Source organism: Phocoena sinus, chromosome 1 (assembly GCF_008692025.1).
Source record: "Phocoena sinus isolate mPhoSin1 chromosome 1, mPhoSin1.pri, whole genome shotgun sequence".
NCBI lineage: Eukaryota > Metazoa > Chordata > Mammalia > Artiodactyla > Phocoenidae > Phocoena > Phocoena sinus.
In genome coordinates, this window is record NC_045763.1 from 133,518,447 (window position 1) to 133,545,265 (window position 26,819).

A 26,819-nucleotide genomic window follows, 5' to 3' on the forward strand; every position below is an offset into this window, starting at 1 on the left:
ACAAGAACAAATAACACTTTCTGTGAGTTTTTACTACTGACACCCTCAGATTGATTCAAGAAAACATCTCTTCAATCGAGTTGGCCAATTAACCACTCAAATGGCTTGAAAACTTATTTAATGTCACTGCCTAATCATTTTAATAAATGTCACTGCTCCAACAGGCAAGAACGTCTGCTTTATCCCTCACTTGTCTTATGCTTCACTCCCTTTCTGAAACACAGAGCCTCCTCCCAAAGAAGACTAAAATCTCAGAGCCTCACCCCTCATATTTGTGCCCCTTTTATTTGCATAGAATTAAGGGATTTCTGTTTTGGGCAGGACCATGGGGATCATCTCACCTCTTAAATCATTTTACTGATGACCAAAGGGAGGCTCCCAGGGGAAGTGATTTGTAAGTGGCAAAGCCCACGTGTTTTTATAGCTGTAAATCATGGAAGTGGTGCAGTAAAGTGTAAATACTATAGGAGCTAGAGTAGGTAGACCCAGATCTGCCACTGACACACATGACCTTGTGCAACTCACTTATCTATTCCTAGGCTCCGTGTTCTCATCTGTTAAAAGGGGATCCTACATTTTCAGAAACAAAGATCGAGCATCATTTTATTATCTGTGCTTCATAAATAGTAGTGACCACACAAACAGAAAATGATGTCTGCTGGTATTGATTCATGGTAATTGTTAACAACATTAACAATTTTGTTAATTATAATACTAATTTCACATCTATTTCTCCTTTTCTTCTGGCCTCTAGCAACAGCTTAGCCATAGCCTTAACTCCTCCAACATGGAGCCCCTCCCCTGCACAGTATTTTTCAAAGAGGAAACTGTACTTCTATCTCCCTTGCCAGGATTTAGTACCTGAGCAGCTGATGCCCCAGATCCTAACTGCTCTATCGACACACCTAGTGTACATGGAGATGGAGACCAACAGGAGGACACAAAAGAGTCCCCAGAAGTCTTCAGCTGGGTGACAGTCTTGGTGGAGATGTGATTCTTATAAGCTTTCCCCTGTTGCAGACCGCGCTGCCCACTTCTCATGTGACTTAATCTACACCTGATTTTCTCAGTTGACAAAACTGGAACCCATTGAATTCATGGCTTAACGAACAGATACGAGCTAATGTACTCACAAAGGAAAAGCCATGACTTATTCTACTTGTACCTTTGGGCCAAAGCTGATTTATAATTTGTGTAGGTGTAGAACTCTGTCTTGAGTAGGGTCTAAGTAAGTGAAATTATTTGGCTTTCACAAGTAAATTTCTAATTGTTTTCCTCAAGGAGCTAGCTTAGCCATGACTTTAATACACTCACATGTAACATAGAGATTTACTTTCACAACCAGTTGTAGGACAAAATGGATACATAGAAGCATCATGGGGAAGGCGAGAATTGTTTTAACCTGTTGAATATTAACAGTACCAGCACAAGACTCGAGAATCTAGACGGTTAAGATTTGCTTGACAGGTTGCTGTTACAAGATTTATAATAATATTGTTTGTGGAGCATAAACGGTAAATGCCCAAAAGCTATCCTCCTTGAAAAGTCTAATTTTTACGCAACTGTCAATGCAGCAATTATTTTGTGTTTTTTTTTAAAGGTGAAGGAACGTGTTCTAGGTATTTTTTTAAGGAAAATTTTGAAACCTGTTTAAAACTTCTCTTTCTTAAAAAGAGATTTTTTTTTTTTTTGGTCAAAATGTTTTCAGATCCTGAGAAAAACCAATGGAACGGAAACCATATGATTCTGAGGCCCGGTTTTTTAGAGGCGCCGTCAGCACTGAATTCAGGCGTTCTTGCTGTGCTCAGCAGACCCGGCCCAGCAATCAAAACCATTTGATTCTAAAGCTGATACTTCTATAACCAGGCAGGTTCCAGCACATTGTGAACCCTGAAAAAGCATAATTACAAACAAAGAATGACAAGAAGCACACGTTGACTTAATATAGCTCGCTTCTTTCAAAGAGCACACAGCTTTTCACACACGCGCTCTCACCTGTCCTTAGAAACCCGCGATTAGCAGGGGAGGGGGCGGCTGCCACCCCTGTGTTACAGCACAGGCCGCCAGGAGGCTCAGTGGCTGGGCCAAGGCCACACATTGTCACCGGGTCACAGTGACGCCTCTAGGAAACGCATGGAATTGATTGATCATGTATTTTTGAAGACTGACTCTGTATGAGAGTTGAAGTTTTTCATATAAACAGAGACCTGGACTTTGACCTTGAAGGGTCAGGCAGGGTTGATGTTGTATGGTTCTCATGCCGAGAATAATCGCTAGTCTCCTCCAGAAATCACCAAGAACCCTCAAAGGTGTGCAGAATGGGAGCGAAGTCCTTTATGTGTCTATTATTTTTCAATTGCTGTGTAAGGAATTACCACAAACGTAGTGACATAAAGCAGTATGAATTCATCATGTCACAGTTTCTGTGGGTCAGGAGTCCAGGTACAGCTTAGCTGGGTCCTCTGCTCAGGGTCTCACAAGACTGAAATCGAGGTGTCAGTCAGGAAAGCAGTTCTCATCTGGGACTCAGAGTTCTCTTCCGGGCTCATGTGGCTGTTGGTGGAATTGGTTTTCTTTTTCTTTTTTTTTTTTTTAATTGGAGTTTAATTGCTTTACAATGTTGTGTTAGTTTCTGCTGTACAGTGAAGTGAATCAGCTATACGTATACATATATCCCCTCCCTCTTGGACCTCCCCCCCAACCCCCATCCCACCTATCTAGGTCGTCACAGAGCACTGAGCTTCCTGTGCTTCATAGCTTGTTCCCACTAGCTATTTTACGCATGGTAGTGAATATATGTCCATCCTAATCTCCCAGCTTGTCCCACCCTTCCCTTCCCCACCATGTCCACATGTCCATTCTCTACTTCTGCATCTCTATTCCTGCCCTGGAAATAGGTTCATCTGTACCATTTTTCTAGATTCCACATATATGTGTTAATATACGATATTTGTTTTTCTCTTTCTGGCTTACTTCACTCTGTATGACAGACTCTAGGTCCATCCACATCTCTACAAATGACCCAGTTTTGTTCCTTTTTATGGCTGAGTAATATTCCATAGACATTTCACTGAAGAAGACATAGAAATGGCCAAGAGGCATGTGAAAAGATGCTCAACATCACTAATTATTAGAAAAATACAAATCAAAACTACAATGATGGGGGCTTCCCTGGTGGCACAGTGGTTGAGAATCTGCCTGCTAATGCAGGGGACACAGGTTCGAGCCCTGGTCTGGGAGGATCCCACATGCTGTGGAGCAACTGGGCCCGTGAGCCACAACTACTGAGCCTGCGCATCTGGAGCCTGTGCTCCACAACAAGAGAGGCCACGATAGTGAGAGGCCAGTGCACCGCGATGAAGAGTGGCCCCCGCTTGCCGCAACTAGAGAAAGCCCTCACACAGAAACGAAGACCCAACACAGCCCCAAATAAATAAATTAATTAATTAATTAAAAAAAAAAACCCTACAATGATGTATCACCTCACACTGGTCAGAATGGCCATCATCAAAAAATCTACAAACGATAAATGCTGGAGAGGGTGTGGAGAAAAGGGAACCATTTTGCACTGTTGGTGGGAATGTAAATTGATACAGCCATTGTGGAGAACAGTATGGAGGTTGCTTAAAAAACTAAAAATAGAATTACCACATGACCCAGCAATCCCACTACTGGGCATATACCCTGAGAACACTGTAATTCAAAAGGACACATGTACCCCAATGTTCATTGCAGCTCTATTTACAAGAGCCAGGACATGGAAACAACCTAAATGTCCAACAACAGATGAATGGATAAAGAAGATGTGGTACATATATACCACAGTGGAATTTTATAGTGGAATATTACTCAGCCATAAAAAAGGAATTGGTTTTCTTGGGGTGGTACAACTGTGGTTCCCATTTTCTTACTGGCTGTTGACTGGGAATTGTATTCAGTTCCTAGAGGCCACCCACAATCCCTTGCTGCATGGCCCACATAGACTGTACACAGCATGGCTGTTTGCTTTCTTCCAGGGCAGCTAGATCCTGTCTCTCTGACACTTCACCTTCTTTTAGAGGCTCACCTGATTAGGCCAGGCCCACCCAAGATACTTTTCCTTTTGATTAACCCAAAGTCAACTGATCAGTAACCTGATCATGGAAGGAGTCTCCCATCATATTCACAGGGCCTGCTTGCACTCAAGAGGAGGAGATTATAAAGGGCACACACAGAAGGGCTCAAGAATCTTGGGGACCATTTTAGAAACCTGCATTCTGCAGTGTCCTACCTGTGTCATTGCTTGTCCACCTTACTGTGTTTGCTGCCTTGGCCTGCTCTGTCAAGCAGCCCCAGTCTCCAAAATGTGCCTCCATCAATATGCCTTTAGAAAGAGAACAATATTTTATAAGAGGAACTAATCGCTAATGGTAGGTAGTGTTTCAGACAATGTAACGAGCACGTGCTTTCATATTGTTGGTACTTAACAGAGTGTCTGGCACTTAGGAGTCCTCAGTTTCCGTTTCTCAAGCAACGAATGCATGGATGATTAAATGAGAAATATTTTGGGCATCCTCATCAGATTACATCCCATAAAAATAAATGCCTACCCCTCCATGTGCAAGGCTGATTCCTCCTTTTAGTTTATAGCACGAATTTCCCCCCTCCCCGGTTTAAAAGTAATGCCTGCTTATTATAAAAACATTTGGAAATATGTCTTCTTTCTATGGTTTTATTTTTTATATTTAACTTCTTAATCCATCTGGAACTAATTTCCCAATATTATGTATAAAATAGTCTACTCCCTACCCATTTAATCTGTGATGCATACACACACACACACACACACACACACACACACACACACTACGTTCTTATGTATATAATAAGGTCTATTTCTGAGCTAGCTGTTCTATTTCATTGATCTGCCCACCCACTTTGTGTGCCAGTATCACCTACTTACTTACTGGAATTTTATAATAGGTTTAAAGATCTGGTAGGGCAGATGTTGCCTCACTATTTGTCCTTCAGCCCCCCTGTCCACCAGTTCATTAAGTATGGGTCTATCTTGGGGCCCACTCTAGCGCCTTAGAGAGCAAAGCATTCTTTGGAAAAGTCTGGACACGGAACCAGATCTAGGTTCATATTCTACCCTTGCATCTTCCTAGCCCAGCACCTCTGAGTCTCAGGGAAATGTAAACTTGTAATAATAATGCTTATAGTAGAAACTTTCTGTGAGAATTAACTGGGGAAACTTCTAAGAATTACCCAGTGCGTAGTAGATGGTCAGTACCTACTAATCAGAGTAGAGGAGTGACTCTGAAGGTCCATGCACCCATGCTTCTGTCCCTTTATCCTTACCAGCAGGCACTGCAACACTTTTGAAAGCATCTTGTACAAATGCTGAGGCTCAGATCTGTCAGACTCAGGCCAGCTTTTAGGCTGGGAGTAACCAGGATTAAGAATTGGCCCCAGCCTCTGGGCAGCCTCTTCAGGGTTTGCATTGGTCCAAGGGAAGTCGGTGGTTTTGTTAAACTGGAGCCATTCCTGAGTGACCTGGGGTCCTGGGGAATGGGAGTGAGTCAAATGCTGAAGCCCACTTTACCTTGCCGTACAGAAGTCTGGAAGTGCCAGTGAATTGACACCCTTTGCTTCATCACAGGAAGCTCATCTCTGGACTTTGGCAGCCAGAGAAAGGCCTCAAAGCCACAAATTACACGTGTTGGGGATTGGAAGTCATTCTAGCACAAACCAAGGTGGTACTGGTGAGGGGAGATGGGTGAGACTCTGACAGCATGTGCTAGACATTGAAGATTGAAGAAATGAATTCGATTGCAAGAACCCCTGCAGTACTGAGTCAGCCAGGAGTCTTGAAGGCCAAAGTCTTACTCCCTTCCTGGCACTGTCCCTCAACTCAGAGAGGGCAGGGCAGGGCAAGAATGCACTCATTCATTTCTTCAAGAAGCGTCTCTAAAGGCCTACTGTGTGCTCTCAGGAACTAGGGTAGGGGGATACACAGCCCTGCCCTCAGAAAGCTTCCATATTACACAGTGAGGAGAAAGAGCACAACGGGGCCATCCTTGTGTCCACGGATCTGTTCTCTGATGATGGTGATTTCCCACTGTGACTCTATCCCTGCATGGCCTTTTGTAAAGGAACAGATCGATGTTCAAAGCAGGAAGTCCAAAGCTTGACTGTTATCTAGTCAAGCCTCTTTCTTTTCTCTTCTTTTTTTTTTTTCTTTTAAAATATAGTATAATCCTACATTTGTTTTTTTTAAATTGAAGTATAGTTGATTTACAATGTTGTGTTACTTTCAGGTGTACAGCACAGTGATTCAGTTATTTATATATTAAAGTATTTTTATTTATAAAGTGTATATATATATATATACTTTTTCAGATTCTTTTCCCTTATAGGTTATTACAAAGTATTGAGTAGAGTTCCCTGTGCTAGTCCTTGTTGATTATCTGTTTTACATAGAGTAGTGTGTATATGTTAATCCCAAACTCCTAATTTATACCTCCCCTACTCCCTTTTCACAACCATAAGTTTGTTGTCTATGTCTGCAGGTCTATTTCTGTTTTGTAAATAAATTCATTTGTATTTATTTTTTAGTTTCCACATATAAGCAATATCATATCATATTTGTCTTTCTCTGTCTGACTTACTTCACTTTGTATGATAATCTCTAGGTCCATCCATGTTGCTGCTAATGGCATTATTTCATTCTTTTTTATGACTGAGTAATATCCATTGTGTGTGTGTGTGTGTGTGTGTGTGTGTGTGTGTGTGTGTGTGTGTACCACATCTTCCTTATCCATTCATCTGTCAATGGATACTTAGGTTGCTTCCATGTCTTGGCAATTGTAAATAGTGCTGCTATGAACATTGGGATGCATGTACCTTTTCAAATTATGGTTGTCTCTGGATATATGCCCAGGAATGGGATTGCTGGATCATATGGTAGCTCTATTTTTAGTAGTATTAGGAACCATACTGTTCTCCATTTTTATTTTCCGTAAGGGATAACTAAACTCAGAGAAGAGAAGTAATTTGCCCAAGTTCACCCAGCTTCATAATAGTGATGGGACTTCCCTATTCTGCCCACAATTCACCATCAGAAAAAGGGGGCTTCTCTTTGCTTTACATCAAGCCTCTAGAGGCTGCACACAATCTATGAGGCTATTATTGAAACATAGTGAACATTTTTGAGAGAGGAAGACAAGCCGATGGCCGTTGAGTCTACAAAGGAAACAAGGAAGCAACACAGTATAAAGGTTAGAGTTGGACCCCCTGAGGTCAAAATTCTGGTTTCTTCACTTGAAATCTGCGTGAAATTAAGCAACTTTCCTCATATCTCTAAACCTCATCTTCTCATCGGCAAAATGACAGTGGTGTTTCCTGTAGGATTGTTTTAAGAATTAAATGAAATATACATCAACACTTAGCTCAATGCCTAGAAGGAAGATGTGTTACTAGGATAAAGGGTTTCTAGAATGGGCCCTGCCCAAGGAGATTTGATGCTCACAGGCCCACGCGGTCAGACCGGGGTGTGCAACTGACATCTCCGTGTTGTACTTTTCCAGTTCCAGGAGCCCTGGTGGAGCGGCACAGAGCGGGAGAGTGTGGCGAGAGAATGAAGACACCAACCGCCTGGGAGAAGCATGAGGTGGCAGTGCGGCACTCGATTTAGAGGGCTTCGGCCGGTGGCGGCGGCCCCATGGGCAGCTCTGCTGGCACTGGCCCTCCCCGGTTGGGTGCTGGCTGTCTCGGCCACGGCGGCCGCTGCGGTCCCCGAGCATCATGCCTCCGCGGCCGGCCAGCCGCCCCTGGACTGGCTGCTCACAGATCGGGGCCCATTTCACCGCACGCAGGAGTACACCGACTTCGTGGAGCGCTACCGCCAGGGTTTTACCACCAGATACAGGATCTACAGGTGAGTGGGGCGTCCCACTGAAGCCAGCCTGGGTCTGTGCAGGGCGCCAAGCGCCAAGCCAGCTGGCAGGCCGCAGACTGCACTAGGGGAGAGCCGGAGGACCAGCAGGCAGGGAGAACAAGTTTGCCATGTTGGTTTTTAAAAAAAGAAGAAAACACATACAAGCTGGAAGACCTGCTGATGCCTCCTGGGGAACTTAGCAAAAGGGTTTCTATTTATAGGTTGTGCCGCTTATAAATTGAGGACAAATCAGGCGGCTTGGATTCAGCATGCGGCCTGAGCTGCTGCAGGAGGTCAGAGTGGAAGGCTGGGGCCCGGTTTAAAATAATGGGTGAGATACTTTTATGAGTTGTAATTAACTCGATATGCAAATGAAGGAAGGGCAGCTCCAGTTCCTGCCTTAGAGGTGGGGGGAGCCCCGCAGGGGCAGGGATGGGCCTGCCCTCACCCTTGTCAACACCACAGCCTCAGTTGGCCTTGTGCAAGGAAATGGGCTGCATCGTCCCTGCCCCTCGGCCTGTCCTCAGGAGCATCAGAGCTGAAAGTCAAACATGTGACCTGTCTGACCCATCTGACAAGGGATGAACCAGGTACAAATTCCTGGCTGCTGGACCAGCACTTCAGAAGCACAAGGCTCGTCAAAATCCTCACCTCAGGTGACCCAGAGACCCTCAGGGCTCCCTTGAGTGCATTCCTGAATTCAACTTTCCCCTTCATCCCTCTTCTCAGTCCCTGCCTTAGTGTCACCCCCTTTTCCTCCTCACCGTGACCATAGTCTTCAGACAAACCTGGGAACTTTGCTAGAATTTTTTTCTTTTATTAAAGATATTTATTTTCCGATTATAGATTCATTTCTAATGAGAGAGACAGAGAGAGAGGGAAAGTATGAAAAAGCACAAAGAGAAACAGAAAATCGCCTATTCTTTTGCCATCTAGAGGTTGCTCTTGGTAACCTTGGGCACGTGCATTCCTAGTCATGTGAACATACTAAAGGTTTTGGCCCTCTTGCTGGATCTAGCCCTTTACATGCCTTATGTACATGAACTCATTTAATCCTTCTAATAGTCCTCTTTTGGAAGAACAGTTATTCTCCCCTTTTTACAGATGAGGACATTGAGGTCCAGAGAAGTTAAGGAACTTGCTGAGGGGCACACAGCTAGTAAATGGTGAAGCTAGGATTAACTCCCAAGTAGTAATCAGACTCCAAAGTCTGGGTTCTTAAATTATATTTAAAGAAACTATATTTTTCTGTTTCTGAGAGGCTTTTTTTTTTTTTTTTTGCGGTACGCGGGCCTCTCACTGCTGTGGTCTCTCCCATTGCGGAGCACAGGCTCCGGACGTGCAGGCTCAGTGGCCATGGCTCACGGACCCAGCCGCTCCACGGCATGTGGGATCTTCCCGGACCGGGGCACGAACCCGTGTCCCCTGCGTTGGCAGGCGGACTCTCAACCACTGCGCCACCAGGGAAGCCCAGTGCTTTTTTTTTTCTTCTGCAATACCACTCAGTCTGTTTAGGTTCGTATGGAGTCTCAGAAATAAGGTTTTAAGGTATTGAGCACTAGGAGAGTCCCAAATGGTAAGTGCAGCCATTTACAGGGGACGTTTTCCTGGTACACGATTCCCACATGCAGATGCAGGCAAAGAGAAAGATGAGGTATTTGAGGGGCTGGTGCTTCCTGCATGCAGAGGTCCGTAGAAACAAAAGCCATTTCTCTTCCAGTCTGGTATTAGAAGGGATTACAATTCATACTCTCCGGTTCAGCGGCTCTGATTCTTGCCATCCTCCAAAGACTGTAGTGTAAATTCACACAGGGCCACTGAGGCAGAGAGCGGCCAGCTCGGGCTGGGAGTGGCTGAGCTAACACCTGCTCCGGTAAAAGAGGTTAACTTGACTTTCAGTAAATATATAAGAAATTAGACCTGTGTCCCCCACGAATTTTCTATAAGGTAAATTCAGGGCGATGCTTCTCTTTATCGAAGAATTTATTTTTCCATCTCTCCAAAAAAAAAAAAAAGAAAAAAAGGGAAAAGAGAAAATCCACACTAGAATGTATTTAAGCAGCAAATCCCTCTAGTTCAGGAAAACAAGATTTAATTCACCTCAAACTTTTCTGTTTATCCCAAATCTTTCAAAAGCACTGTTATCACCAAAAAAAATTTTTTAAGTATGTTGGAACTGTAATGTCAGGCTGGGAATCCTAAAACCACCATTCACTTCAAAGAGCTATAGGAACTAGAAGCAATAAAGCACCAGTTTCCTTCACCCCTCCACAAATTTTTCTCGTCATCAGGCCCCAGCCCCAAGGCTGGCGACCACTGAATGCCTTAGCAGCAGCTCAGAGCCGGCCACGGGGAATGTCCGGAATCACTTCTGCACCATCAACCATTCTATCAGTACGTAATGTTTTGTTTGTTTTTTTTTTTGCGGTACGCGGGCCTCTCACTGCCGTGGCCTCTCCCGTTGCGGAGCACAGGCTCCGGACGCACAGGCTCAGCGGCCATGGCTCACGGGCCCAGCCGCTCCGCGGCATGTGGGATCTTCCCGGACCGGGGCACGAACCCTCGTCCCCTGCATCGGCAGGCGGACTCTCAACCACTGCGCCACCAGGGAAGCCCCGTAATGGTTTTTTGATCATTTAATGTGACAGACTCTTACACTGTGCCATTCTGTTTCTCTGGGGTCAGTTATTGCACATGAACCTGTACTTGGGGAAACAGTAACCAGTCATTCTGACAGGAATGCAGCATTGCGATTTGCGACCCCATGGCGGGGCAATGGGAGAATGGTCACACACGGCTGCTCCAGGAGCATTCTGGGAGTCTATGGTGGATCCATGGATACTTGTTGTAGGGCTCTGTATTATCCCCAAGGGAATTCACTCTTATCCCTTTCCCTTTTGTCTCTAGTGGTAATTCCTTCTAGCAACTTCAAGACCTTGTTTACTGTGACTAGAGCAGGTCACAGAAAACCGGTCTAGTCATCCCTAATGCCTAGAAGGGCATTTCTTCCAGAAGGGCAGAGGGAGGAAGAGCTTACAGAGAATATCAGAAATGCTCTGTGGTGAAATATTGGGTCTCGAACAGGATTAGTCTTTTATTCAATACTTTTAGAAAGCTTTTGGTACATGGAGATCATATGGTATCCATATGTGCTTTCCATGTAAGAAGGGAGGTGAGCTGTGATGGGGGAAGAATAAGACTTTCCAATGGGGCTAGAATATTCGGTACAGAGTTACATGAAGCTCTCTTACACAGCAGAACAGAGATCCTTCTTCTCTTCTATCTGTGTGTGGACATATTATAGCAATTACACAACCAGGTTCTAACATTAAGCTCTGAACCCCAACTATTCTTATATGGAGATCAGAATGTGCTCTCTGTTGGAGTAGATGACTGGTTGATCTAGAATAGCTCTGGCCTCTCTAACCATGGGTCCCCAGAGATTGTTGCTCTCTCCATAAGTTTGTATTCTCGTAGGCATAGATGCTCCAGAGTGAAGGTTCTGGAGCCAGATGACCTGGACTCTAATCCTGGAGCTGCAGCTTACTAGCTGTATGATGTTGGGTTAATTATTAAATTTCTTTGTTCCCCAATTTACTTATTTGTAAAATTAGGACAATAATAGTGCCCACCTAATGGATTTATCTGAAAATTAAATGAGTGAATTGATGTAAAACACTTAGAACGGTGCTTAATAAATATTACCTATTATTAGAGTATCCTCAACAAATATTAACCAATGCAAAAATTATAATGAGATGACAGCCATGGGTACCATCTTCATGATGACATCTGATAATGACTTAGCATTTGACAACGTACATTAGAAGGAGAAAAAAAAATTGTTCTCTTGCTTTTTTAAAGCATATTAACCTTAATTCCTCAATCTCTCTCTCTGCTGGGAGAGGAACTCAACTGGAGAATGAATGCATGTTTTCTGGGGCACACTCTTACTGGTCTTATGGACTGCCAGAAAGAGCTGGATCATTTCCAGCATGTTTTAGAGTCACCACAGGGAATGATTTTTCTCCTATAAAGTCAGGGGTTGCCAACTGAGCAGACCTTTCTTAAGATGTCCTACAGAAGCTGGGCACTGGTCACTGCCAGCTCCCTGGTCCCAGGGGTAACTTGAACAATCTCAGGATGGCACCATTACGAGAAGAGAGACAATATACATTCTTGTTAAAACTTCCTAAATAACAGAATGGCCTTGGCCATCTCACCCAGTTTTGGGCAGGCTTTTAAATTCCATTAGCCGACCTCTCAGCATATTCTCAAGCCCTATCAGACCAAGATCTGAGCAATCAGTCCACTTCTCAGACACTGTCTCTTAATAGGCTAGTGGTAAGAGCTGGAAGAGCAGAGATCCTGTCTCGGATTCCATTTGTGACTCCCAACTGCTTGCCTTTGCCCCACTCTATAGCCCCCAGTACAATAAACCCTTAAGTGATCAACCTCTCACAGCAGCCCTGTGAGGCAGATGGGGGTTTTTAGGGTTCAGGGCAGTGAGATGGACTTGTTCAAGGTCAGAGAGGTAGCCAGTCACAGCCAGAAATAGCACTCAGAGCTCCTGACTTGAAGTCTCCTGCTCATTACTCTAGACCACGCCACTTCCCTTTGACTGGTAAGTGCATCTTCATCGTAACTCGCAGCCTAATCAGGCACCTAAGTTGAGCTGATGCAAATGTAAATATGGTTTCTCAAAACACTCTAGCAGTAATGTTCCATTCTCTCTTTGCTACAAATCAAAGTAATGAGCAGTCTGTTTTTTTTAAATTTCTTTTTGTATTAAAGCTTTAATAGAGAGATGATCGTGGGATTGGAAAAAATCCAAGTCACTATGATGAAACACTTAAAACTCGGAAAGAATAAATTAAAATATAAAGTTAGAGATCATATAGAACAATGAGTATAATATGATGGTTGGGAGAAAAGCAAGGCCAGGTATAATTCCAAATTATTGACCTTAGTCACTAATACCTCCATTTCTATCATCTGCCTCTCTTTTAGAAAAGAAGGGTCTAGGGGTATGTTAGAAGTCTTTTAGGAGGAAAAAAACAAATCAAAAAATAAGTAGCTATCTTCATATTATATGTGATCATATTCTGATCATGGTTTTCTGATCATATTCTGGGCAAAGTTTGCAAATTTTGAGAACCAAAGTAGAACATAGCTTAAAACCAAGAGGTTGGAGTGGTACCCAAAGGCAGGCAATGTTGAAGCAGGAATGTGTTTTAGCAGGTGCATCTGGAAACATACAATAGGGCAGGCTGGGGTAGAATCAGATGACGTGCTGAATGAGGGCAGTTAAGGCAAAAGAACCTTTCTACAGGCACCAGAGCAATTACCCTAAGAAAAGATAATCTGTTTATAGTTCATCAGGATGAAAAATAAGGTTTGGCAATAGCTTACATGTGAAAGAAGTGAGAAACGGGCAAAACTGAATAATTTATCCATACTGCTCCAAGTGTGGTCTGTGGACCAGCAGCATTGGCATTACCTGAGAGCTTGTGAAAAATGACAGAACCTCAAGTCTCACCCTGACCTACAAAATCAGAATCTGCATTTTTTTTTTTTTTTTTTTTTTTTTTTGCGGTATGCGGGCCTCTCACTGCTGTGTCCTCTCCCGTTGCGGAGCACAGGCTCCGGACGCGCAGGCTCAGCGGCCATGGCTCACGGGCCCAGCCGCTCCGCGGCATGTGGGATCTTCCCGGACCGGGGCATGAACCTGCGTCCCCTGCATCGGCAGGCGGACTCCCAACGACTGTGCCACCAGGGAAGCCCCAGAATCTGCATTTTAACAGGAGCCCCACGTGAACAATATGACATTAAAGCTTGATTATACTAAGTGCTTGGGAGGTGGAAGGAGAGCAGGAATAACCAGGGTGAAGAAGGACAGAAGGCTTAATGGTAAGGCAGCATCCCCCATGATGCACTTGAGGTCGTGAGAATATTTACAGAAGATGTTACAAATGAAATAGAACAGTAGTCATGGGAGGTTAAATTTAGGAATTATTAGTGCCAAGGCACATGAACTCATAAGATCCAGCATCTGGGAGAAAAGTTTAAAAGCAGAAAAGGCTGGAGGGCCTAGAACCAGCCTATGGGTGCCTCCTGGGAGATGGAGAGGTGAGGAGGCAGAGAGCAGCTGTGGAAGCAATCACAGAAGGAACTCCAGAGCTGATTTATCATCTGGATCATGTCTCAGGGACTAACAAATACTGATTTGAATAAACAGTGAACCCTGGGAGAGGCACCGTCTCCAATTAAGAGATCACAATCCACATAAATAAACGGCAACCAAAGGCAACCTCAGTCTGTCTGGGTAAAGACCAGTGATTTCCTAGGTGTTCCTTACAGCTATGGAGGTACAGAAAGGTTGTGTTATCACACAGCTGCGGGGCACCACAAGGGAAGCCGTGGTTCTCAGGTGGATGGGACAGGCGGGGGAGAAGGTGAGCTCGGCCGGAGAAATGACCATCACCCGAGCAAACTGGGTGATCTCTGGCCTTCTCACTGGGTTTATATTTTGACAAGGGAGTTTGTTGGAATAGAAGGCAAGAAAGGAACAGTACACAAACTAGAGCAAAACAAATCATAGTGAAATCAGAGGCAATGCGGAGTGATGAGCCTGTAGTCTGGTCACAGGTACTAGTTCTCAGTCCACAGAGGTAAGGAGGTGGGAGAGGGACAGAACCAAACGTCTAGAGTTTGCTTTCCTCAAGAGTTCAGTGCTGGCTAAATGTAGAGCCGAATATCTGACATAAACTATGTAATCTAGGCTGTAGACCCAGCAGAAGGCCTTCACCCAAGGAGTTTTATTCCAGAAGTGTCTGGATGATGAGCCCCAAAAGGGTGTATGGGCCCTTGGATTGGGCCTTGCAGATACTCATCCTTGTGCAGCATCCTGTCTGCATCTTAACATGGAAACATCCGCACCAGTGCTGCTGACCTATGCGAATGAGGAAGTGTGCTGCTCACTTCGAGGAAGGAGAAAGAGCACATAAACATACAATGAACAATTCAAGAGCGTAAGAAGAGCAATACTCATTCAATCCATTGTATTGAAGGCCGACTCTGTGCTCATGCTTCTACAAGATTCTGCTAACAAACCATGAATGGGGAGAACACAGTTCTTGATCTGGTGGAACTCACAGACAAGTACATTTGGAGAAAGTGCGAGGTCACTCTGCACAGAAAGGTCAAGGAAGGCCAGAAAAAAAGGGGATGCATCGGCCAGACTCTGATGTGGCTGAGTGGGAGATCTCCAAGTGGAGAGCTTGGGGAACGGTGCTGTGGACACAGGAGCAGTATAACCCAAGTTGTGGGAGTGCCAGGTGTGCTTTAGAAACTGAGCAGCCAGTCCCATGCATCCAGTGTAAATGCCAAGAAGCATGTGAATGTCCCTCCTCCACCTGCTCTCCCCCACTGTGTTGTTTCTGCCATATCTTGTCACTCCAAAATGCCAAAAGGGTCTCCTAGACACCGATTTCTTCCAAGGTGCAATTTTAAAAGCCTCTCACCTGGAGGGCATGTCGTTTTCCTGTACTGGCAGTGAGTAAAATGAAGTCAAAGTAATTGCATATCTGGAGAAGGTAGGACAAAGGCAATTCCTTGCATTTCTACTTTGGAAAAATGGAGTGTGACTATGCACCTGGTGAGAAAATGGTAAGCAGTGCTTTGAGGTCTTATAAAGCCACTAGTTCAACTGAAAATCCAGCATCACTTAGGCTTTAAAAATTGAATTTAGAGTAAGCTTCCCACACCATGTGTTTGCTTTCTTGGTCCTCTCGCAAGTATTTATGGAGCATCTACTTTGTGCAAAGCATTATTCTGGGCACTGTTGAAGGCTACAAAAGATAGAGAAAACATGGTTCTACTGATTTCCAGGAGTTTAGCTGTCCAGTGTGAGTGACAGCACACATAAATGGAAAAAACACATTGGAACGTAGCATCTCAGGCTCTGGGAGAAGAAGATATTTAGCACATTCTCAGTGATTGATGGATAGATTTGGTCCATGGATGCCATATCAGAACGAATTCTCAGGATGTCAGTCCCACGTTCCCCCAGGACAAAATGACTCTCACCCCAAATTTTCCTGTGTGTTCTAGGACTATTTCCATGTCATCCACCTGGCTTGAAATAGGATTGCAAAGATGGTCTGTGAAGAGAAAATGTAAAAATTAAAACATGCAAGAAAAGCAGGGAAAATCCAGGAAGGCCAAGGGGAGAAAGCTAGTTCAGTTTTGTTTTCAGATGAGATTTAGTAGAGAGATCTTGAGTCTGTCAGGCAGAGGAAAAGATTAATTTTTGCTTTGAGAAATAATTAATTTTATTCATGAATGAATTGCTACTTAGAGACATGTATATGTAGAAAGGAGTGAGGTAGACTTCATCTAGAAACCGTCGCGACACAGATGCAGGCAGAAAGGGACACTGGCTAGCCGTGTGGTCTTTTCATTTTTTTTCTCCTCAAGAGAACAGCTTCTTCTGGGTCAGGGATTCTCAGTTTTTTTCTCTATTCAGCTTCTGCCACATTTATCCCACCTCAGGGCTTTCCACATCTCCCACAAGAAAATGATTTCAGTCCCCATTGCTTAACAGTGAGTGGCATGTGGTGGGACATTTATTCAGTCAGCATCCATTTATTATCTCTGTGTGCTGGCCACTCCCCAAGTGCTGGGGACACAGCTGTGAATGAGACATGGCCCAGGCCTCAGGGAGCTCTGCCTTCAAGGAAGACAGACCCCCGGGAGCAAGTGGTTGGAAGTGGGCTGAGGTCTGTACAGCAGACCAAAGCGCTCGGTATGAGTTTGGTTCCCGTGCCAATCATCCGTCTTCGACTCCAGGATTAGAAACAGGTGAGTGTGCTCGCAAAACTGCTCAAAGCAAGTAGAACAGATTTATGACCATAGAGCTGGGCTGGAGATGAAGATTTGGACCTGAGTCTGAGACAAAGATTTCTATCCCCACAATCTATCCCTGACTCAAATGAAAGACAACCGGAGCCTTCTGGTCTTTCGGACTGATTTGCCCAATCCTATATGAAGCAACTGAAAAAAGGCATCACTGGATCCTGTGGATGGGCTGGGCAGGTGACCTCAAATGGAGCTCCACGAACTGAGCAGGAGGAAACCTTCAGAGGGCCTGTTGACTGGAGGGTGTGGATGTCCGAGAGACAAAAGCTTTTTGTGAGCAGGGATCTCAAGGCATTGACTACACAGTATTGAAGTGTGGACCACAGGGCAGCAGGCTCTCACCAATTTCCCCAGTTTCTTTATGGGAGCAAGGGGGCAAAGAAAACAGACTGTTTTGGGAGGGTAAATGCATAACTTAGAAGAGAGCAAAGCATTCCTCTACGTTGTGACATATTAATAACAATAATAAATAATAGTGACTATACATATGAGTATATATATGTATATATATATACATATATATATATGTATATTCACAATATACCCAACATCTTACTAAGTGCATAATAATATACATATATGCTAAAATTATTATGAGAAATGTACAAGGGAGATGCTCTTTGTATACATGCTGTACCGATGAAGACACTGAGTTTTAGAGCGTGTCGCACAACTGGTAAGAGGAAGAGCCAGCACTCAACCATACAATAGCGGATCTGACCATTAAATGATTATTATTGAATCAAATACATAATCTGAGCCTGGGATTCTTTTTTTTTTTTTTGTGGTACGCGGGCCTCTCACTGTCGTGGCCTCTCCCGTTGCGGAGCGCAGGCTCCACGGCATGTGGGATCTTCCCGGACCGGGGCACGATCCCGTGTCCCCTGCATCGGCAGGCGGACTCTCAACCACTGCGCCACCAGGGAAGCTCCTGAGCCTGGGATTCTTAATGCTCCAAGAGAAATGGTGCCTCTACTTGTAACCACCTGTGCTCTCGGCCCCTCATACTCTTCCTTCTGGCATTCTAGCAGATCTCTGGGATGGAGAAGATGGGTCTCGGGGCTAGAAGGTGTCTCTTCCCACTCAAAGACCCTGTAGTTCTCTGTTTCCACCAGAGTTCTGCATCTGCACTTGGGCTCTGGGGAACCCTTTGTGGGAAGAAGCTACAGATGAACCTTCCTGAAGCAGGTCACCCGCAGAGAACTTTGTGTGTGTTGGCTTTGCACTGCCAGTGTATTTCTATAAGGGGGCAGTGTAACTCGAATTTCTGTAAATCAAATCCTCTGATCGAGGGACACTTGATGCTATTTCCAAAATTCAGTATCTTATTTTTTTGCCTGACAATGGCTTATAAAAATTCAGTGCTAAGTCAATCTCTAGCCCCTGACTTGAGGATCAGGTAGCTACTGATTTATAAAACACAGACATCCACTTGGAAATATCTTATATTTCAAGAACTATTTTAATCCAACGAGAAGAAAACTTTGGTGATGCAAATAACCTCTGCTTATTGGGCTACTTTGCAAATTTGGAGTTTCATATAACGACAAGATTGGTAGGTGCTCTGGGTCACTCCTACTTACCCTTTGCATCCACAGCACATCATGGAATCAGATGAAGCAGTGAAAGAGACCTAGAGGCTGGGACTCCCAAGTTAGCTTTAGGATTTGTAGGTATAGGGTAGGCAGATTAGGGCTGCTGTACTCAGGCCATGGCTTAGAGAGGGTGCAAGGATCTGGCACAGCTCCCTCTGCCTGCCGTGTTTTCCCCTCTGCACCTGTTCAATGCTCCCTGGTGCTGCCACCACACCAGGCTCTCCCCTGAGCCCAGAAATGTGCCTCTTTCTCCCTCTCCCTGCAAAGAACAAGCAAGCTCTGGACGTCAGAATGAGTCAGAATGACAAGAAGTCTCACTGGCCAGGCAGGAGGCCCTGGTGGGAGAAAAATGAGGTAGCCGGATTGAGCGCTGCCCCAAGCCCTTCATTACTAGCCTTGGTGCCTGGGAGAATTTTCGTTTTCCTTGTGTGCTGGGAGAGTCTGTGTCTCATCTGGGGACATGCTAGTGATGGAGGAGGAAGAGGAAGGAAGACTCTCTGGGGAGCGAGTTCTCCTGGATCCACAGAGGCATGTAAACACCTAATGATCCCTCGACAGGGGTCACATAGTTGGTTTACTAGTAACAGAGGTAAACTTCAGCGCAGTGAGCCAGGCTTTGCTTAGCTGCGTTCTGTTTATGTTCTAAAGTGTGAGTCTGATAAAGACCACGTGGAGAGGAGGGGAGGCTAAGCAAGTCCTTGAATGCCAGCCTCGGCCATCTGGAAATTCATGCTCACGTGGGACTTGATAGAAGAGATATGGCTCTAGAGGCTGATAATACCTGATAATACATTCTTTTACCTTCTGTTACCACTAAGTAGGGCAATGTCCATTCTGGTGCCTGTAGGCCAGGAGGCTAAATCAGAGAACACCAGATTTAGTGGTTGGCCTGGAATAAGAGGCCAGAGCTGCAAAAACAGTATCTGAGGATGCAGGGAAGCCTGGGGACATGGGATGGCAGAACAGCACCAAGGTGCTCGGATCTGTGAATTAGAAGGAAATTTTATTTTTTTATGAATTTATTTTATTTATTTATTTTTGGCTGCGTTGGGTCTTTGTTGCTGCATGCGGGCTTTTCTCTAGTTGCAGCGAGCGGGGGCTACTCTTCGTTGTGGAGCGTGGGCTTCTCATTGTGGTGGCTTCTCATTGTGGAGCACGGACTCTAGACACATGGGCTTCAGTAGTTTTGGCTCACGGGCTCTAGAGTGCAGGCTCAGTAGTTGTGGCACACGGGCTTAGTTGCTCCGCAGCATGTGGGATCTTCCCGGACCGGGGCTGAAACCCGTGTACCCTGCATTGGCAGGCGGACTCCCAACCACTGCGCCACCAGGGAAACCCCTATTTTTATTTTTTATTGAAGTATAGTTCATTATATTATAGTTCAATATATATATATATATATATTCTTTTTCAGATTCTTTTACATATGGCTTATTACAAGATATTTAATATTGTTCCCTGTGCTATATAGTAACTCCTTGTTTATGTATTTTATATATAGTAGTATATATATGTTAATCCCAAACTCCTAATTTATACCTTCTGCCCACCTTTCCCCTTTGGTAAACATATGTTTTCTATTTCTGTGAGTCTGTTTCTGTTGTGTATATAAGTTCATTTTTATCATTTTTTAGATTCTACATAGAAGTGATATCATATGATATTTGTCTTTCTCTGTCTGACTTACTTCACTTAGTATGATAATCTCTAGGTCCATCCAGGTTGCTGCAAATGGCATTATTTCATTCTTTTTTATGTCTGAGTAATATTCCATTGTGTGTGTGTGTGTGTGTGTGTGTATATATATATATATATATATACCACATCTTTTTTAACCATTCATCAGTTGATGGACACTTAGGTTGCTTCCATGTCTTGGCTATTGTAAATAGTGCTGCTATGAACATTGGGGTGCATGTATCTTTTTGAATTAGAGTTTTCTCTGGATATATGCCCAAGAGTGGGATTGCTGGATCATATGGCAGTTCTGATTTTAGTTTTTTAAGGAGCCTCCATACTGTTTTCCATAGTGGCTGCACCAATTTACATTCCCACCAACAGCATAGAAGGGTTCCAGAAGGAAACTTTAAAATCATTTCTTTTCTACCCATGGCAGACAACCACTCTACAAATCCCCAAGAAGGTGCCTCGGCTTGGGCAGGTCCAGTTCTGCGTGTTCTCTGAAGCCAACTTCCACTCAGCAGCCCCAAACACTCTGCAGATCTTTATGAAATTGAATCTCAGTATTTCCTTCCATAATTCCACTTATTGGTCCTGACTCTGCTTTCTCCTGTTTTTCTAGAATAAGTGTAAATTCCTCTTCTTTGCAAAAGGTCTCCAGACATTTGAAGGCAGTTATTCTTAGATACAGTAGCACACTGTGACTTCCTTCCAGATGTTCTTTTCTCTCTCTTTCCCCTCTCACAGTCTCTCTCTCAAACTGGCCTTGTTTCTTGTTTCCCAACTCTCTCTTTTCCCTCTTTGATCTTCATGAAATCATTCAGAACCAAGACTCCTATCCAGTCACTCTGTCATCACCCAGAGCCTCAGAGTTCTTCTGGGTCCTGGTAAACAAAGAAAGGGATAATAAATGAGAAATTGATGTTGACATAAGGTTTTCTTCCTGAACCAATTCCGGCTCCTGGAGAGCTTGCTTGCTTGCGTGCTCACCTTTCAAAATCCTCAAGAATTTTGTCACAGATCAGTGTCAGTTCACCATCCTGGAGTTTGTCAGACCAGGCGTTTTCCTCTCCACAGATTTCTTTAACTTCTTGCATTCTGTGCAGTTCTTGAAACTGAGCGATGGTAGTTCAAGGTCACGGGCTCACCTCAGAATATGTGGTGACTCTGCTTGGGACCTGAAGCCTCAATTTTACAAGAAAAGTGGGAAATATGTTCTGGATTTATCGTGAGAGAATATAGGTTTTTCATTCAAGTGAAATGTAGAAAAAAAATCCTGAGAAAACTTTTTTCTCAGCTTCTCAAAGAATTGCACCTCCCACATGATTTGATTTTGTTCACCTAGACTTAGTTTGTGGTAAAATCATAGCCAGAACTGCACTCATCCTGTTTTCTACTACACTTATTATGTCTTCTATATGCTTTCCTGTGCTTCCTACCATGACAGGCCACCACTGTAACTCATGCTTTTTCCCCATCCTCCATTTGCCTTATGTGGCTTCCATCTCAGAACTGCCTTTCAAAGCCAGCCTCTTCTCTCTTGTCTTGGCTTCATCGTTTACCACTTGGCCTTTTCTCTCTTCTCCAGTTCAACCTGCCTAAAATCCTCTTTTGGTCCCTCTGTGCCCAAAGGATAAAAATCCAAATGTTTTCTTAGCATGAGAGTCTCTTCTAAATCCATCCATTTACTATTTCAACAAATATTCCATGAATACTGACCTTGTGCCACTGATTATGCCCCATCGTTTCTTCCTGCTTATCTTGTGTTCCAGTCTCAGTGAACATTTCCAGATTTTCCTAGACACAGAGCCTTCCTTAGATCCCACTTGTCTTTCCATGTCCTATTCCGTTTTCCTGCAAAGCTCTTTCCATTTTCTCTACCATCTGAGCTCCGACTCGCCTTTCAAACCCGTTTTAATATCACCTCTCTATAGCTTCTTTTTTGGCTCCCGCAAGCAAGTTAGTTATTCCTAATTCTGGTTCCCCATCAGTCTGTTCATATTTCTGCTTTAGAACTTATTTTGTGCATTTAATTAATTATTTATTTGCCTATCTCTATTTGCTCTTCACTTGGCTCTGAGCTCTTCCAGGCAAAAATGTCTGCCACGTGTAAAGATATAATAAAAGAAGGAAGTCACTCTTTAAGAGTAGGGTGTTCTGGGACTGAATTAGATGAAGCAGAAAGCGAGTGGGTAAGGTTCCACCCTCTGCAATCATACTCTGTTGGTTTATTTATTTATTTTTTAAAATAAATTTATTTATTTTTGGCTGCGTTGGGTCTTTGTTGCTGCACGCGGGCTTTCTCTAGTTGCGGCGAGTGGGGGCTACTCTTCGTTGCGGTGCACGGGCTTCTCATTGTCATGGCTTCTCTTGTTGCGGAGCACGGGCCCTAGGTGCATGGGCTTCAGTAGTTGTGGCACGTGGGCTCAGTACTTGTGGCTCACGGGCTCTAGAGCGCAGGCTCAGTAGTTGTGGCTCATGGGCTTAGTTGCTCTGTGGCTTGTGGGATCTTCCTGGACCAGGGCTCGAACCTGTGTCCCTTGCATTGGCAGGCGGATTCTTAACCGCTGTGCCACCAGGGAAGTCCCCTCTGTGGGTTTAAATGGAAGTTCTGCTACTTCCAGCTGTGTGATCTTGTACAAGTTATTTCTCATCAGTCAAATGGGTAGAATAATAGGAATTTCTTTATAGGATTATTTGGTGATAACTAAAAAATAAATTTGGTTTATTTCAAGATAGGTGCTTATTCTTGTGATAGGTCTCCTGAGAATAAATATGGAAAACAGTAGAGCGGAAAATCTTGAGGAAGAAGAGAAAATGAAGAGAGATTAATTGAGAAAGATGGAACAAAGAAGGGGAAGCCTTACTTTATCAAACTCTTTCTACTGCAATCTTCATGCATTAATCAAATTTATCACTTAAAATCTACATATTGTTCTCCCTAGCTGTAGCCGGAGTTAATCTATTCATTGATTTTATAGTTATAGATAGTCCCAGATAAATTCCTAACTGTGACAGGTGCTTTCCCTGTAGAACACAGCTCCTACACCATAATCCCATAATGTTAAAGTCAGGGCCTCAAGACCAACAGCATTTCCATCTAGACTCACAAAGCAAGGAAGAGAGACCCCATATGGGAATGTTACTGAACTGGGGAGATATGGGAGCATGGATGTTTGACCACATAGGCAATAAAATCAGATAATTGAAAGGGACCTTTATCCAGATAGGCAATAATGTCAGGAGTGAAGATTATTTGCCAGGCTGCAATATGAGATTGACATGATCCAGGTGGAATTAGTCAGAGTAGGCTAACTGCTGGAAAAAACAGTTCCCAAATCTCAGTGACTTAATACAAGTTTACTTTTTTGCTTATGTCCAGTGCAATTTGTGGTAGGGTTAAAAGGAGATTGCCTCATGAAGTCATTCAGAAACAAGACCCCTTCTATCTATCCAGTCACTGTGTCACCACCTAGGTCCTCAGAGTTCCCCTCTGGGTCCTGGTAAACAAGGAAAGAGAGCATGAAAGATTTTATGGGAAGTCTTATGGGCTAGGCCTGGGTTCACATTAAACTGGCCAAAACTCAGTCATGTGGCTACACTTAAATGCAGAGGAAGCTGGGAAAAACTGTCCGTCTGTGAGCCCAGGAGGAAAATGAAATCGCTTAGAGAACAATTTTCCAGTCTCTGCCACAAGTGAGGAAATGCAAGAAAAAGGGGAAATGCAAAGCCTTAAATTGAAGTTCAAAATGTCGACTTCACAAATATAGGGTATAGGAGTCCTGGATTAGCTGTGGAAAAAAAATATCTGGGGTTGGAAAGATGGGGGGCTGGGTCTGGTTCACCATGAGATTACTGTCAGCCAAGAATATTTTTCTCTCAAAAAAGGAATGCAATATTCAGGTGTATTAATAAAGGAAATAGGTATAGTAGAAAGATCACAGACTATCTTTACTTTTGGTTGGTTATGTGTCCTTGACTAAGATACTTAAATTATCTCAGTCTGAGCTTGCTCAGCCATAAAATGAGACTTAAGCTCGTGGAGTGTATCAGTGTATCAGTTAATTATTGCCACAATTATCGATATAAAAGTATCCCCAAAACTCAGTAGTTGAAAACAATGATCATTTTTCTCACTCAGCCTCTGTAAGTTGGTTGAGTTAGCTATGCTTCAGGTTGTAGGTCTGCACAGGGGCCATTAGGTCTTTACTCCAGTGATGCTTATTATGGGTCTCAGGCTGAAAGGGCAGCATCTTACAGCTTCATGGAGGGAACAGTTCTCATGGTGAGGGCAGGGATGCAAGAGAGAGAGTGGAGACATGCACTTTGGGGCCCAGAATTTGCACCTGTCACTTCTGTCCATGTTCTGTCCAAAGCAATGTCACATAGCTAAGCCCAATATCAATGGGGGAGGGAAATAAGCTCCATTCATATGAGTGAGTGATACTGCAAAGTTACCGCAAAGTTACATGTCAAAGGGCATTCTAATACAGGCAAGAATGAGGATTCTACCCCACTGACATTTGCAAGATTGTGATGATGACTGAAAAATATGTAAAGCATCCAGTCCCATGACTGGCAACATAAGGACTCAGTAAATTGACACTATGATGATAATTATGATGACACTGATGTGTTCAGATACTGTATCCTAGTGTACTCTTGGTGGCTCAGAACACGTCTACTGGATTGTGTTTAATTGTGGTTGTCATCTTCAAAAAGAAATACATTGACAAACTAGATTGCGAGCAGAGAAAGTTAAAGCATAAGGGCCTAGAGATCTAGGAACTATATTGAAGGAACTAAAAATAGTTAATCTAAAGAAGAGTAGTCCAGGCTTCCCTGGTGGCGCAGTGGTTGAGAATCTGCCTGCCGATGCAGGGGACACTAGTTGAAAACAGTAGTTGAAAACAATGATCATTTTTTCAACTACAAAACAATGGGTTCGTGCCCCAGTCTGGGAAGATCCCACATGCTGCAGAGCGGCTAGGCCCGCGAGCCATGGCCGCTGAGCCTGCGCGTCCGGAGCCTGTGCTCCGCAGCGGGAGAGGCCACAACAGTGAGAGGCCCGCGTACCGCAAAAAAAAAGAAAGAGTAGTCCATATAAAAAGTAAGTACACCCAAATACCAGAAGGGCTATCTCACTGCAAGAGGAATAAACTTGTAGAACAATGGGAGGAACTGCCAGTGAGGGGGAATTTTCTGGGGTTGAGTAGGTAGTGGGAAGCCCATGTATGTTTGCTGGGGAGAAGCCTGGCATGGGCTGTCAGCTTGCTAGGCAAAGACAAGCACAACGGGAGGTGAAGAGTAGTGAACAAAGCGATCTTCTCCACAGTTAAAAAGATGAGCTGTGGGGATCAGGTTGGGAGGTCAGGGCAGAACTGGGGTTTTCTGTGCCTCAGAAAACATAGGTCTCAGCTCCCTTTTCAGTTCCTTCTGGCCTCATAGATTCACTGGCCCTTCATTGCAGTGTGTCTGCTGTACATCCTGTTGATTCTACAAACACACGGCTCTCAACACCCTCTCCGAGCCCCTGAGCCTGTCGGGCAGTATGAGATTCGCCAAAGAATGCTCTCTTCCTCCTCCTTTAAGCTTGAGTCTCCCCTCCCCATTTCTCCCAATCAGCCTTAATTAAACTGTTTGAAAGCTACAGCTTGATTTTAATTAGAGCAAAATTGGGAAGATTAGAATGAAATTGGCCAATCATTGTTTACCGGCCGTTGTTTGAGAACACAGCAGGCTGCTAAATTACCTCCATGCCAGGCTTCTTGAATTCTTCCAGTGGGTGGGCCGGGGCACTGGGGCATGATGGGGAGGGCTGGCCTTCTTTCTCCTCTTGTGCCTCTTGGAGTTGCAGGGGCTGAGATATTTTTACCCAAATGCTCCTGGATCAAAGCCTTTCTGCCTGGGGATTTCTCCCAGCCACAGTGGTAAACGAGGCAAAAGAATTTCCAGGGAAGTATGACAAAGACGTGTACAGTGGCCTTTGAACTTGAGCACAGGTCATAGACAAAGACAGAAAATCATTTGTGGCGTGGTGTGGGTTCTCATCAAACTCTACCACTGATCAGCTGAGACTTGGTCCCTTTTTTCAGTTTCTCCGTCTCATCATTTGTTAACTTCTAGAAGGTTCTTAGTTGAGTAGTAATGACTCCACTTCCTCTTTCTTGAGGCCCTTGCATTGATAAAATTGTTGAGCTTGTGTAAGAATTGTGTGCAATTATTTTTTTAAAAACTAAAGGAAAGCTTTACACCGATATAAGAGATTATGGTTTTATTATAATTTCTTTTTACAGTTCAGGTTAATCATGTCTTATTCATTATAGCAGTAAAGACTCTAATAGGCAAGTACATTATAGTAATCTCTGGTTGAGATGGAAATCTCCTGATGATGTGCTGTATCCAGAAATACTGCCTTCTGTACAGGAGCCAAAGCATGATATATCCTTCAGCTCTAAAATTTCCAGCTCAAGAACATGAAACCATCTTAGCTGTGTCACTGAGGTAAACAACTGGCATCCCTCAATGTATATGTTGGCTTTGGCTATTCTCCTTCATGTGAATTTTCTAAGGCAAATATGAGCCCTATGGGCTTCCCTGATGGCGCAGTGGCTGAGAGTCCGCCTGCCGATGCAGGGGACACTGGTTCGTGCCCCGGTCCGGGAAGATTCCACATGCCGCGGAGCGGCTGGGCCCGTGAGACATGG

At 44.1% G+C, this 26,819-nt stretch overlaps 1 protein-coding gene across 1 annotated transcript in view; it reads left to right on the forward strand.

Moving 5' to 3' along the window:
• BRINP2 (BMP/retinoic acid inducible neural specific 2) overlaps positions 1-26,819 on the forward strand; it is a 117,595-nt gene that overhangs the window by 56,931 nt on the left and 33,845 nt on the right. Inside the window, exon 2 of the mRNA XM_032614638.1 lies at positions 7,569-7,918. Coding sequence (XP_032470529.1) covers positions 7,647-7,918 — 272 coding nt within the window. The 5' untranslated portion in view covers positions 7,569-7,646. The remainder of the gene's footprint in view (positions 1-7,568; positions 7,919-26,819) is intronic.